This window comes from Tenebrio molitor, chromosome 5 (genome assembly GCF_963966145.1).
Source record: "Tenebrio molitor chromosome 5, icTenMoli1.1, whole genome shotgun sequence".
Lineage (NCBI taxonomy): Eukaryota > Metazoa > Arthropoda > Insecta > Coleoptera > Tenebrionidae > Tenebrio > Tenebrio molitor.
In genome coordinates, this window is record NC_091050.1 from 14,660,062 (window position 1) to 14,675,580 (window position 15,519).

The 15,519-nt window shown below is 37.8% G+C and overlaps 1 protein-coding gene across 1 annotated transcript; it reads right to left on the bottom strand.

Annotated features, from left to right (window-relative positions):
- Positions 1 to 8,063: 8,063 nt before the first annotated feature.
- GV1 lies at positions 8,064 to 11,928 on the bottom strand. Its single transcript, XM_069047976.1, has 2 exons — positions 11,743 to 11,928; positions 8,064 to 8,839 (listed from the first exon to the last, which is right to left on the bottom strand). Exons 1-2 carry the CDS (start codon positions 11,761 to 11,763, stop codon positions 8,222 to 8,224), a joined length of 639 nt encoding a protein of 212 aa, XP_068904077.1. The 5' UTR covers positions 11,764 to 11,928; the 3' UTR covers positions 8,064 to 8,221.
- Between the last annotated feature and the right edge of the window lie 3,591 nt (positions 11,929 to 15,519).

Here is a 15,519-nt window from a genome sequence, read left to right on the forward strand (position 1 = left end):
TTGTCATGTGCGAAAGGGCATTATGAAAAATTTTAGAGTTGCGTAGCTGAAGTTGAAATATTGGGCGTTCAAATAAAATTCTGAGCTGGGAAGGCGTTGGAAACTGTCAGTTGTTTTGATTTTTGACTGTAAATTAACAGTTGTAATTGGAGCATGTTGACAGCTAACCTAAAATTTATAAACAAAAAATCTTTCCGTTTTTTTCTTTCTTTGCAACCTTTTTCATTAAAAATACCCTTTGCAAAAAACAAACATGTTCAGTCATGTGCCGAATGAACATAAACAAATGTCATTCGTGTAAAACGGCGGGAAATTCAAACTTTACATTGTTCCAAATGGTTTACTTTTTTCAACGCCCAGGTAAAATTCATTCATTTTGCAGTGTTTTTACGTTTCTCTTCAACGCCTACTTTGAGGATAAATTTAAATGAACACCCGATACATAACATGTAAATTCATAGAGAATAGGTACTGGAAATTTAAAAATAATTGTTTTAATAAAACTATTCGCATCATGTTCAAATAAAAATTAAAAAAATTAATATTTTTTTTTTATTTTTATAAATATGTATAAATATTTTCTTCGACAATATTATAATTATCATTAACTTTCAGTTACTAAAGCTAAAAAAAATAACAAATAAATTGCAATCAGAAGAACCTTCGACTTAAAAAGCAGAAAGAGATAAATAAATGCAGCCTCTGGAAATTCTTCAAATGTTGCAGCAAAAGAAGTGGGGAGAGATTTATTCATGTGAAGTTACTTCTGTCTCAACAATGGGATTAATGAATTAATTCAGCTAATAACAAGCGACGATTAACAAATTTTCTATCATTACAACTAAGTGAATTAATTAAGAGACAAAGCGTTTTGCTTTTGGCAAATGGCAAAGTTCTTGATGTTCTGGAATTGAGAAACAATTTTACATTAGTGTAGACTGTAGACAAATAGCAAAATTTTGCTTCATATTTTATTAGCAAGAGAACTGGCAACTGGCATCTTTGACTCCAAATTCTGGATGGAAAAAAGAATACAATTTTCGGAATAATTTTTGCAAACAGCTCTTTATTGACAGTCATCAAACAAATCAAGGACAGCTCTCTGTTTGTTAACTTTTATACATATGTAAAAGTTTAAGGAGAGTCGAGTTGATGGAAAAAATTTATGGAAATTATCAGCTAATTCTTGTACCTGTCTTCATCAATAACTGTAGTTAAATCAAATACCTTTCAGGTGGCTTGATTATTTTTGATTTGTAATGCCCGTGAGACAAATATGTAATTCTAGCCACGTGAAAGCAGCAACCTACTGTTTTATCGCCATTACCACAATCACATGTATAGAATTAAATGGTCGTGTAGTTGTTAATAACTACTTGGTCGATGTTCAATGTAGCACTAACATGTTTTTATTTGAGTTGGAAGCAGTACAAGAAAGATGATAAGCTCCCCGATCATGGAATATTGTTAAAAGGAGGAGATAATTACTGCGATTCTGTTTCAAAATTTAGCAATCGTTAATTGTAAATTTAGGATTTTATTCCACATCTTTGTTTTACACCATTTCGTTTTTTCTGCAAGATCTAGCCATGTGGATATAGTAAAGTAGAGGTGTTGGATTCTCTCATGGGCTATGACCTTGGAAATATCTGCGCAAAGGCGGAGCGATAAACCAATGAAAATTCTGTAGAAGAAACTAACGTAACGAATGACGATGTTTTCTGGTCAGTTTGTAGGACCTATTTGAGACCAATATTCGTCGCTTGCGCAGATATGACTCACAGCCCATGAGAAAATCCAACACCTCTACCACTACCAGACGGTTTGAGGATTTTAAATATAACAATATTTAAATAGGGTTTTTGTAAAACTTTGTAAAATTATTACCACATAAATTACACTACATTACTCGAAAATTTTGCATAACGCTGTTTTGCACACGATTTTTTTTTAGTTTACCTATACTTAATCAGACAGTGTTCTTTCTACCTAGTACCACAGCTTTCCTTGTCCCTCTTGAAATTACCAACTAGGTCTTCGCACAATTACGAATTTTACTTTATTGAAATATTTTCATATAAGTACCGAATTGTGGGTACTATAAATTCTCCACAGATTGACAGTAGTACCCAAATCTCTGAAACAAAATCATTCTTAAATGTTGTTTTCTTTTTGCTAATAGTGCCGTAACAATACTTACATCTTTCAACGTGTTGCCCTTTTGAAAGTACCAACTAGTTCTTTACACAATCACGAATGTTGCAAGATTACTTTATCGAAATGTTAGAAATTGTGGGTAATATAAATTCCCCACAGACTGGTACTAGTCCAAAACATTCTAAAAGAAAAATCTCTAAAATCATTCTTAGATGACCTTGCAGATGCTGGACATCATCTGAGACAGTTTTCGTCTTGTCAACAGTACCGTGACAATACCTGGTACTTTCGATCTGTCGCCCTCTTGGAGTACCGACAATTGCTCAATGACGACTGCAAATTCTGATTAGTATCGGTTCCGAAGAAAGTAAAAATGACCGTCGCCCAACTCTCGGGATCAATCTCGTCATGGAAGCCTCCAATCAGATAAATTGGCGATCAGTTGGCAACCTTTTACTCGAGGGAGTCGCCCAATTACTTATGTAAATTGCCGCCAATGCGATTCACCACAATTAACTTCCGATAGGAATCCGCCGGTAATTGCCGCTTTGTTTCTCGTTAAGAAAAGACTTGCACTTTTACTCTCGTCGGCCAGACTCTCTTAGCCGGTTTTGATTAATATGCAGCCTCTAGTTTGCCATTAACCGCAACTCCATTATGACGCCTCCAGATAACCATCGCATTTTTATTGTTTTTTAATGGTGTGTTTGACAAATGGAAACAATGTGTTGGTAATACTGTCATTAATCAGGTTTTTGTTGATGGAAGTTTTGCATCGGAGCGATTTGTACGCCCAAATATGCAGACGAATTAATTAAGATCGAACGTCGAGATTGGTGTTCTACCGGATCGAAGTTGTCCTTCGGACCGAGAGAAATCGCCGCGACATTCGACTCGCGGCGAATTGTCGCCTAACGAGCGGGATTTCAAAGGTGCTAGACTGTCATTACGACGATCAAAACGTGAGGTTCGTGACCTCTTCAGACAACAAATACATTTGTCTCGGAGACAAATTGGTTAGATTTGGGGGCTTTTCGGAGTGATTAGATACGCAATGTCGCTCGCATGCGCGACGAGATTAATTGCATGATGCAAATGCGGTTGCCTTAAGAGATAATTCTATCAAAGAAGTTGAGCTTCCTTCGCACAGACGTGTTTACAAAAGAGGCAATTAAATTTTTTTATTTCATAGTCATAATATACGACGTAAATTGCAGCAATAAAAACTTCTCGACCATGTTGTTTAACAATAAAAGATATTACAATAAAAAAATTCTTAAGATTTATATCTATATGCGTGCGATAAATCACAGGAAATATTTATATTGGTTTCGAAGAATTATGTACTTTGAGTTTTTGAAGTGAAACTTTTTTAGCGAGGGTAGTGAATCCGAAAGACCTTGAAATATTCAAGATGAAACACTAGTGTGAATAGCGCATGCGTGAGATGTTTACATCTACCTCCTAGATGTAATAACGGGAGACTTATTATGAAAAACAGAACAAAAAAAAAGACCAAAAAGAAGTGTCTCTCGGGCTGAGAGAAATCGCAGCCACATTAAAATATGATGTAGATTATTTTTATCTTATCATGTTTCTATTTTAGAGGTAATAACCTATCATTGGGTCAGCAAGAATAGTATGAATTTTCTTATTACTAGTTAAGATAAATAACAAGCAATAAATATCTCGAGAGAGATTTCTTCTAAAAATGAACATTATCTGGAATACATTTTATTTTGCCAATTTTACTGCTATTAAGATTTCATTTAATTTGCAGAGAAAAATCAGGTGAATGGAGTTGAGATAAATCGCATGTTACATATTTATCTCAAACATCGTAGTTGGTGAGTCTCAAGTTATGTGACTTAGAATTTACCGGATTTTTCAACAAATAAATTGTCACAGTCCAACCGTTCATTAAACTTACGTCACAATCTAACAATCATTGAAAAAAAATCATGAGATTTAAAAATCTCACAAATTTGCAGTTTTTGTTTGATTTTATAACGGCAGCAAATTTCACAAGACAGACAAAGGACAATAAGGAAATAAATTCCACAATGCAAACAACTTTTTTATTAATGCAGAGCTGAATCAAATTAATATTTCATCAAGTTTTTGTGTATCAAAGTTAAAAAAAAAAATCTCAAGATTGTTTTGTACCTTTTTTATTTTGTATTTTACTTCACTGTGGCAAAAGTGTCTTGCGCAGGATAACAAATAAAATAAAGTCGCAAGTTTTTATAGTAAACAGTTTCTGAGAAAACTCGCAGCGATATTAAACTCGCAAGCAAATTATCTGATGAGTGCGATGAGAAAACGTAACGATCTGTCAGGGGAGATAAATCACAAGAAAAATATTTGTCCCCAGATTTATTTCACACATCAAAACATTCCAATATATTTAGTTGATGTAATATGTCAAGCTGAGATAAATCGCGTGCGACAGATTTGTGTTTTTTATAGGACTATCCATAATGCGTTAAATTTAAAAACATAACTGGAGATAAATCACAAGAAATTCCCCACATTTCAATATGTAATTGATGCAACATGTCACGCTGAGATAAATCGCGTGCGACAGATACTTTTTATAGGATAACCATAATGCGTTAAATTTAATTTGATATCTTGATGTTTCGCTTTATGTAACTTAGATTGCTGGTATTGTCGCCTTTTAACAAAAGAAACTATCACATCCTAACCTCTCGAATATAAACTAACCGAGACTTAAAAATCTCACAAATTCAGTTTTAATAACGGCGGTAAATATCACAAAGCAGACAAAGAGTAATAAGGAAAGGAATTTCCAATGCAATTTAAATCAAATAACATAAATATTTCTCTGCGACTTTTTATGTAGCAGCGCTGAAATAAATTTCCCAATTGACTCGCAACACTCTTGCACAATTTTTTTTGAAAAATTATATAAGTAGGAAAAGATCTCCAGACAATCACTACTGATGACTGTTTTTGTGATGTTATCTATTACTGCACGAAATAAAATCTACGTGCAACAAAAAAATTGCATGAGATAAGTATCCTTTATAAAAGTAATCCAAAAGTGTTGCAAAATTATGAAAAAAATTCAAACAGTCGGTGGAAATTTTAAGTTCTCATTTTATGCAACGGAGATTTATCGCAAACAAATTTCAAAGAACAATGATCAGGATCACGTAGGAAGCAAATTGTAATCATTTCATAATTGCGCGATTTATCTCTGCAATTGTTACGACTCTTCCAAGTTCTGTTAGAGAAATAAGAAGCGATTCCGCAACTTATCTCTGCGATTTGTATCAACAGCGATTAGTAAAAGAGTGACGATACAATATAACAATCTGATTCGTGGCTGGCCACCACCGCGCATCGTTGCGACTTCTCCCACCTGCGACTTATCTCCGACACTCGACCGCTCGCAGCTGTCCAAATCGAATCGCAATTGGATCGATTAATCCGCCCATAAAATTCCAACGATTCTTCGATCTCGAGCTACATTACTGAAATGAGTCCGATAATTCTTTTTTCCAATGTCGTCCAGACTCGGTGCCATTTAAATTGACAAATCGCTCTAAAAAAAACCACAACCTGTTTTTCCCATTTCTGTAATAAATCGTGAAAGAACAAATGTGACCTTTCCGCGACTCCATTAGCCGCAAGTGGAACTGCATTGTTGCTAAAAGACCCGAGCTAATAAAGTAATCGCGTTACGGCGAATTTTTATCGCCGCCATAAACATCCCAACGCCCAAACGAGATTCTCAGTCGCTGCGATTTATGACCCGAACGGAAATCCGAGAGCAGAAAGTGTCACAACACTGATGGACTCGTCACGACGCTTTTTGCTTATCGCGGCGAGATGACACATGTCGCCGAGAGATATTTTGTCGCCCTTTGCGGGAGAAACTCGCTTACATAAAAGTAAAATATTGGCCGTTAATGGAAATGATGAAATTGATTTGTCGGAGAGTATTTTATCGCGACGCAATAAGGAACTCGCACGGATCGTGTGGTGCTGGGAGTCGTTGCGATAATTCCACCATAATAATAATATGCGTTACAAAATAGCGGCAATTAGACCAAGAATGGATGGGAGATAATAAGTGTAAAGAGCGAGACGGGTCCGTATAATAAGCACAGTCTTAGATTTTCATGACCGGAGTTGCGCCATGTGAGTACTCCCGCTGAAAAAATCATATGAAAGTTTCCATTTTAATTATGCGGTGTCGTAATCGCACCATTTTTACTCGCTGATTTACTGCGAGAAGTGTCACTGACACTTTTCGCATCTCGTCGACACCACATACTGATTGCGTAACTGATAAATAAAAAATTTACACCTGAAAAATCTTCGCGTCGCATTGTATTCATCTAATACTTTTTTCTTTGTTGTGTCATGGTTTTTTGTTCAGAAATTGTTTTACGACCGAAGAATGGTTTTACGAGTCGTAATTGGTGTAATTTAACAGAACCGTGTGAAAGGAAAATTTGAATGTTCTATGAAGAGCGAAAGTTTTCGATAAATGCTACCTCCGGAATCAAATTTGCAAAGGGCGGAATTCGAGGCACCATCGCGACTCCACAGGTGCCAAATCTGGGCCGCGAGGTGGCGGCGCGGATTGGGAAACGTCGTTGAATTTTCATCAGATGAGTTGTTTCCGAAAATGGTAGGATAATGGTGCTTCTCGGTGTACCTTCGCGGTAATTGGCCAATGCTTGTGAAGATTACATCGGCTACATAATAGCTGCCATAAGCGGCGACCAAGTTGGGAAAAATTCCAGTTGGACGAGTGTTATGAAACAAAAAATTAATACTGTGCAGCTTTGTTTTGACCATGATGGCATTTAAATATGTGGGGCGTAGCCGAAATGTAAATCGGAATATTAGGATAAGCGAGAGAAAGCAAACAATATCGGAGAAATTGTTGCGCAAGCGTTAAATGCGTGATCAATGCCGAATTCAGAAGATATTTTACGCATTTCAATGATTTCGCGGTTGGATAGCTTGGGTGTTGGCGAATTTTTCACCAATTCTGTCACAATTCAGCGCAAAATAGAGAAGGTGTCCAGACGAACTCGAGTGGGGACAAATCGGGGGGTCAGAGTGGCTAGAACTACATATCAAGGTTGTCTCCGCTGTGATTCTGTAATCCTTCTTCAAAGCGCACCATTATTTTGAAATACTAACAGAACTAGTGACTTGACAATTTATTTTTTTAGTATCAACACTCACAGTACTACTATTACTAGCAGGTACTAACACCTACGAGTAGTAGTATTTTCTTTTGGAATGATTATTTTCAAGCCGAGATCAATTTTTGGCATGAATTATAAAATCAAGCGAAAGTGGTACCTTTTCAGTAAATCGGGTAGTACTGAAAGCGGACCAGTTTCTTTGAGATGCTTATCCTAAAATTAAAATATGGACATTTGTAATTTTTCCTGTCTTTAATTGAGGTACTAAAACAAAAACATTAGATAGATGGTACTTTTCCAACTTTTGACATTTTCAAGTTTTCCTCTTCGTACGTCACTTCAACACTTGTAACAAGAAGCACAACGTAATGACTGCAGATCTGATGTAAACTGGTACTCAAAGTAGGTACTCTTGACTTTTAAAAAAATTAAAAAAACAAACTGACATTTGAAATTTGATCCACTTGAACTCGATGAAAGGGACTTTACAGATCTAAAAAATGTGAACTCGTACAGGTACTATCCAAAAAAATCTGCAATTAGTACTTGTAACAATTTTTTTCTGTACAATCTAAATCTTGATTCCGTTTTTTTGCTCGAGTAGAAAATGATAAATAACATTGAATGTGTTGTGACATTTAATTTTTTTTCAGAGTAGGTAGTACTTAATTGATCTGAATGGGATATTTATGAAGCAAAAGCAAAACATGCTTGTAATAAAAACTAAATAAATTTATTAAAATATATTTACATATTTGGTATCATAGTACTATGACACTGAAATAAATTTCTCCACTTAATTTTTTTTTTAGATTGACGACAGAAACAAAACTTGGGCATTGGCACTGAATTTCCTTCTCCTCGATCACTCACTGTCCCCCCTTCCTGTAGTACAGCTTCTCATCCTTGTGATCATAAACCGAATTCTCTTGTTCCTCCTCCTGTCTAGGCTGGACATAAACAATCTGAGGAACGTAGTACCTCACTCCCGCCGAGTAGACAATCCCGATCTCCGGTACTGCCTTTTGCTGCTGCTGCTGCTGTTGCGGTTGCACCTGTTGATAATGCGGCCGGGGGTACCACACCGGTCTCGCCCTCTTCTCTTCCAACACCTCGTACTCCTGCTTCTCGAAGACGTGTGGTCCGGTGTACTCCACCCCCACGACTCTGCCTTGTTTCTTGTACGCGTCGTACTTGTTCACCTCCGGGGTGAACTTGCGGTCGATTGGGGTGCCCAAAATAAGTGTGGGTGGGGGTCGCTGGGCGTAGATCTTGGTGCGGTACTGGTGTGGTACCGGCGGCCGGTACGTCTGAGAGTTGGGAACGTCGTCGGGTTGTTCGGAAACTGGGGCCGGGTTGCGGTTGTCGAGGGTTCGGGGGATGGGCTTGGAGGTTGTCTCGGGGGGCTCGATGGGGCCTTGGTTGGTGCCGAAGGTGACCATGATGGGCTTGGCGGACGCCAAGGTCATCAGGCACAACAGGGCAATCTGGAAAAAACAGAGAATCTTAGTAGGTACAAATTTTCGCGAGAGAATTTTTTATGGGTCGGTGGGACTTGGGTGGTACCCTAAAGTCAAGGACACAGTTAGGGAAAAGACGAAATGCTTTCTCTTATGTAAGAAAGTTGGTTGCTCGAGTATTATTACACTGCAACAAGAGATCGTAGACATTCACTAAATTATCTAACATCAAAATGCAACGCGGGTTCTTCCTGTTGTGCACCAAGAACTAGTACAGTGGCGTAGGTGAGTTTTCAAGAGGAATTAGTCTTGTTCCTTAAGATAACATTGGCACAGTTTTGCCAATCAACAAGTCAACAAATATTTCTTGGTCAGTTTGGACTAAAAAATTGTACCTTGGTACTACCACTACCCAAGACGAGGTGGTACCAGTTGGAGAGATAATTTTTTGTTGCTGAAAAATACTCAAGTGTCCCCAAAGAAACTGAATTTGTAATTAATGTGCAATGTCTTTGTTTTATAAATGGCATTTCAGGTGCAGTGCTGGTGATTTCAACGGTTGTATAAGCGACAAATTAAGATTTGTAGAAATTTGGTGGTCCTCTTGTACACACTTAACACTCGAATTTCTAACGCTTCTCAAAAACACTGTTAATTGTTGTGTAATACTGGAGGAGGTGTTCGTCGCGCCTCTGACAATCGAGTGAAAGTGTTTAATTATTTTCTTCATTTGCCATCTGAAGAAAAATCGATTTTACCTCCGCGGCCGAAATCGGGGCCGTCTGTGGCCGGTGGCAAATTTTAACAAACCCATAATGGTAAAGATTTCTCCCTGTTGAAATCGTCATTGAGTTATTACCCAGATGACAAGCCTCTGAGACCTGACAGACCGACAATTGCACTTGACACTGTTGCGCGACCGTCGCGCCCCTAATCGCCCTCTAACTCAGCTTTTTGACAACATTTTAAAGACCGCAAGACGAAACAGGAAGTTTTAGCCATGATTTTAATTTTTCAGGTGGAAAAAAAATTTCAAAATTGTTTCCACCAAGAGAAAAATTGGATAAAGCCTGAATTTCAGGTTTTCAGAATTTAGGTTGTTTAGTTTGGGTCTGAAGACTCACAGAACACTAACAACGAACGACATAATTTTACAGTCTAATCTCAAAAAACAAGAATTTTCAAAATTTTGGAAACCTAAACCTGGTACTTTTTAGAAAGCAAAATAGAAAAGGTAAAGTCGAGTTCATTGCCATCCGCCCACTAGATAAAAAGTAAGGTTGGCAAGTTACCTTCTAGTACTTTCAACTTTATATGGTTGGCAGCTTTGATCTTTGTTCGCAGGAACATTCAACCAATGTTTGCATGTTTGAGAGTTATTGCAATTATAAGTTTTAATTAGGCGCAGTTGCGTTTTTAAATAAAGAATACTTTTTGTTTAATTTTATTATGCATTTGCCACTTGACAGATTTGTCACTAAACACAACTTACATCATTCACTTGTTCATTTTTGAAAAAAATAAATTTTTGACAGTTTGAGAATTTTTCAGCACCTACTCCAAATGCTGAAACCGGTTTAAAAAGTTTGTTATTTTATTATTTATATTTTATAATTTTCAAAAACTAAATACATATAAAAAAAAGAATTTTGGGGAAATTTAGCCACATTTGAAAAAGTACGGAAATTTCAACGAAAACATTTTTGAAAATTGGTAAATACATATTTCAAAAGTCTAAATGTGACGGATTTTCCAAATAATTACATTTTTTATAGATGGTTTCCAACACCTAAACACCTAAATGTAAGATATCAAGGACGTACGTTCACTTTTTTTTAGGGTTCTAAATGTCGGCTACTTAATAAAAAATTCCACAAAATATGTCATCGCCAAATTACTCAGAGGAAGTCAGAACTTTTTTTTTATTTTCAAAATACAAATGTTAATTTAAAAATAAAACCTAACCGTTTTAGGCAATATTTTCCAAATTTGGTCAATTTCTCCGAAAAACGCAGAAACGTCTCCAGCCAAAAACGTTTTTAATTTTGCATTTTTTCAGAAATTTAATTTTGACGCGTTTTTGAAAAATTAAATGTTCCACCAGTTCTACCAACCCACTCGATATGCCAAGTACTCAGATACAAAGAAAAAGTAATGGATAGGAATATGTTGAAAAATTTGGAAATTTTCAAACCTAAATGTAAAAATAAAAACGAAACCTGATCTCTTTTGCAAATTTTCTAAATCGAGTTCATGTTTGAAAAAAAAACTGAAAGCTTTAAAGCTTTTGAAATTTTAGCACACACGTCAAAACCCCAAACCTGGCTAATTTTCGAAAACGCACAACCTTGTCTAGGTTGTCGAGATCTGAGACAGTTTCGAACAGTCCAATTTTAAATTTTCCGATTTCCGAAGAACCTGGCCAATATTTTTCGAGACCGGGAAAATATTCCGCATTTTCCGCCACCTAAACCTAGCGAGATTTCCACTTTGGTCTGAAATTTCCCGATTTCAGGCTTCATTTCCTGCTTTCCGCTTCAGCTTTCGATTTCCTTTGGTCGTGGCCCGCGACCTAGCTGCTGCGCGGCCTTGAATCTTCACCGTTTCATATCCAGTGCAATTTCTCGCGATCAATCTCTTTGGCAACGTTGCAATTAAGCCGAGGAAAGCTCGCGAGGCGCGAATTATCAATTAAGCGAAGAATTCGTGTATTAAATTATCTCGCGAGACCATTATTACTGGCCTTTGGAACACATTCACATTGCAAAAGTCGGTTCCGGGCCCGGAGTCGGGCCGCGAACTCGACGTCTTCACCTGAGGGTGACAAAACGCGCGTTCACTAAATTTTCCACTTGGCGCCACTTTCCGCGAGAAATCGCCGGTGCGAGCAAATTCAACTGACATCACTTTCTCTCCAAAGGGTTAATTACCGTGTTAAGGGCAAAGGCCATCACTGGTATCACTCTGGGCAAGGTTCGAGTCGCGACTCCGGATCAGTCGATGCACATAATCACTTTATACGGCTCCGGAAAAATGCGTGTGCATCGCTTTAAGTTACCAAATAAACTAAACGCGCTCGGATCGCTGCTTCATTATTTCGCAACGATCTTCGTTTGTTGTGCGGTCGCGGTCCGGTGGTGCCGCCAGGTGGGGCAGGGCGGGACGCCTCCTCCGATCGGGGGCTGTCTAAACCGGACAATTCCTTGCGACACATCTCGCCGACACTTTTCTCTCTCCCTCCAAAAACCAACGATTTTTTTCTCCCCGAGACACTGCGACAACAATTTGGAATAATGCAATCGAGACGCCTCCTCACTGCGCAGGACAGTTCCTTGCGACATCTCTCCGACACTTTTTTCTCCCCGTCGCTCACCCCCCAGACACTTAGATGAGTAGCCTCCTCCCTGCGGGAGACAGTTGGTGGTGACACATCTCGCCGACACTTTTTTCTCCCCGTCTCTCACCCTCCAGGAGCGCGCGAGTCGATTCTCCCCGGGACATCTATTGCGACAACGATTTGTAATAATTAAAATGCTGAGGTTATATCAGAGTAATTGACCCACAATCGACGTCGTTACTGAAAAGGCGCTCAAAGCGAATGCCAAGACGAGAAGTGGCCTTTGAGATTTTTCTGTTGGCGAGACAAATCGCGTCATCATTTTGTAATTAAACTGTTATGGCTTTATTTGAATAAGACTGACCTACAGTGTGGCTTTTCAACCGGAATGCCGGTGGAGAGGGTCAAAAAATTGCAATCTGACTTGCGACTCTATCACTTCTTTGTGCAATTTTTCAGTAAATTGTTGGAATAATTAAACTGGTACTTTTTTAGTTTTGTTGGAAGGAAATGTGATGTACCAGTTGCAAGTTTGTAATTTCTCTCAAAGCGAATTAAAAACTGCTCGAAAAGAATGGGGAAAGTCAATTCGACAAATGCTGGTTGAGATATTTTTCTCTCAGAGTTGTTACAACAATTGCAAGTTTTTCTGGTGAGCTAGTACTATTTGTTTCAGTTTAAAAAAATATCTCATAAGAGGAAAAAATGTATCATCCTGAATGTGCGATCTCAGATCTCACGTGCGATTTTTTTCTGTCAAGGTGTCACTATTTTAGACTCGAGAGAAATTATATTAAACAAAAGTTGTTGAGAAGAAAAATCGCCTTTCGTTATTCTGAAACGACATGTCAAGTGAGTTATTAGCTCGCATTTGCGATATTTTTCTTCCGAGACACTATGAGCTGAAAAATTAATTTTAATTTTATTATAAATGAGCTAAGTGATAACATCGATTATAGAGATTAAAAACCACAAAAAAAAAATTGAACTGTGCGATCTCAGATCTCACGTGCGATTTTTTTCTGTCAAGGTGTCACTATTTTAGACTCGAAGGAAATTAAATTAAACAAAAATTGTTGAGAAGAAAAATCGCCTTACGTTATTCTGAAACGACATGTCAAGTGAGTTATTAGCTCGCATTTGCGATTTTTTTCTTCCGAGACACTATGAGCTGAAAAATTAATTTTAATTTTATTATAAATGAGCTAAGTGACGACATCGATTATAGAGATTAAAAACAACAAAAAAAAATTAAAGTTAAAGTAACAATTTTTTTCCAAAAGCACAATAAGACATTTTTTATTTTTTAAAAAAGATGAATTTTTCTCAATTGAGAATATCGCCTGAAATATTTCTTTTTCGTGCTTGGCTAGTTGTTAGCAACACTTGCAATTTTTTTCTGTCAAGACAATGTGCCCAAAAAAACAAAACTTTCAAAATCCTGTCGAAATAGCAACCCTGCGAGCTGAGAGAAATCGCGTGAAACATTTACCTTTCAGAACGATTCGAAAAATGGCCACATCTAATCCGAGTTGATAATAGCACTTGCGATTTATTTCTCTCGAGACACAACTACACGAGAGTGGAAAATTTTTTTTTTAACTTTGTCAAAAAAACCCATCGACATATACGTTAAGCAAGCTGCAATTTTTCTTGAACCCAAAACCGTTACTGTCACATTACATAGGCCAAAAAAGTGTCCTGAGCGAGTCAAATGTCGCGATGCAACTTCTCCACTCGCACCGCTTAATTACAGTAACGGTAGGATGTTTTGTAACAATTTTCTTGCTGAAGTAGCATTGAGCGAGTATTATGAATGGTGATTACATTTAAAAAAAATTGAAAAAATCTGTAACACGCATGCCTTTCCTTTTATTGAATAATCTTGCAGTTTTTCTAATGATCCTTGATGTCCAACATATCGGTTCTACATGGTTGCCGTTACGGTCTTCTAACTGTTATTGTGATGGGATTGTTGGTATTTCCATAGGAATTGCGGCGCGCTTCAGGGCGTTAGTCTGGGGCCCCTTTTATTCAACAATTTTTTTTGCTTGCATTAATGCTCACTTTCTACGCTCTTTACAAATTAGCAATAGTCAAAGGAACAAACATATGTTAACATCACTCGGAAAATTTGGTAACTTATGTAATTGTGAAATTAATTAGATTAACTTTCTTTCACTTCAGGTAGTGATTAAAGACTAGATAAAGAATGTAATTAATTAAAACATTGTGATTCTCTCGGTGAGAATTTGAAATTCTTGGTAATTTAAATCGGTTCCTCAATTATACTTACTTCGATTTTCAATTATAATTATTATGTTCGACGCCCTCCGACCTCCAGCTTCAAGGTTCCAATTAAGTGCAGACCCTATAAAATCTTCACGGTGTTAATTTAATTCAATTCAGTCGGTCGTGCCAGACCAATTCTTTGCCATTAACATTTCGGTAAATTTGTTTATTAATTTTTAAATTGCAATGACATTTTCGAGATCCCAGACACAACATAAGCATAAAAAGAAGATCTTGATGCAAACACCAACCCATTTACATCATGGCCCCACCCACACCACTAATTCACCCATCCTCAATTGCAAATCGAATCTGGTCCAATAAATATGAAAATAATTACAAACAACAACAATTTCAGAAATGTCAAGGGAGGACGCGCAAAATGTAAACATGAGTTTCACAAGAATGTCTGAAATTCCAGACATCCTCGATGTGTAAGATTTACACGGCGATAAAATCTAGACAAGATGGGCCCCGAGGTGGCGCCGCGAGGGACGCCCCAAGTTTGCTTTGGGCGAGGGACAGTAGGAGCGTTTGGTCGAACAATGGACAATCGGGTTATCAGTGGGTCGATCGCTGGGTCAGTGCAGCGAAATGCCAGCAATTTCCAAATAATGCGACAATTTGACAACTTTTACGCGACCAAGTGGGTCATGAAGTGGAAAATGTCAGATTGTTTTGCGCAATGGTCGTAAACAAGAAAATTGTGGTCGTGTGGGGCACGGGCGTCGGTGATGGGTCTTGGTCCGGCGGTACCAGCAGTACCACCGCTTGCTTGTTTTCAATCGGACCGCGTCCGATCGCTTACAAAACAATCTTACGTCACAATGGAAAGTGAAGACGGTGCTGTTCGTCTCTGCCATTTAATCTCCTCTGGTACTTTCTTCTGGTTATGCAAATGGACCCATCTCTCAATGTCGCGATCGATTCCGCCTTCCGACGTTTTCCACCTGCGCCGCGCATTCCTCGGTGGAAACGCGTTGCGCAACGGTTGCCGAAGACATTGTCATCATAAATAATGCATCGGCGGGCGAAAGCGCCGCCGAATTATCTAATCTACGAGTGGGCTCAATGCAAA

Coding starts and splice junctions, on each gene's coding strand:
- GV1 (XM_069047976.1), bottom strand. CDS start 11,763: ATGGCCTTTGCCCTTAACACG. Junction 8,840..11,742: donor TGGCCTTTGCCCTTAACACG/GTAATTAACCCT, acceptor TGTTTTTTCCAG/ATTGCCCTGTTGTGCCTGAT.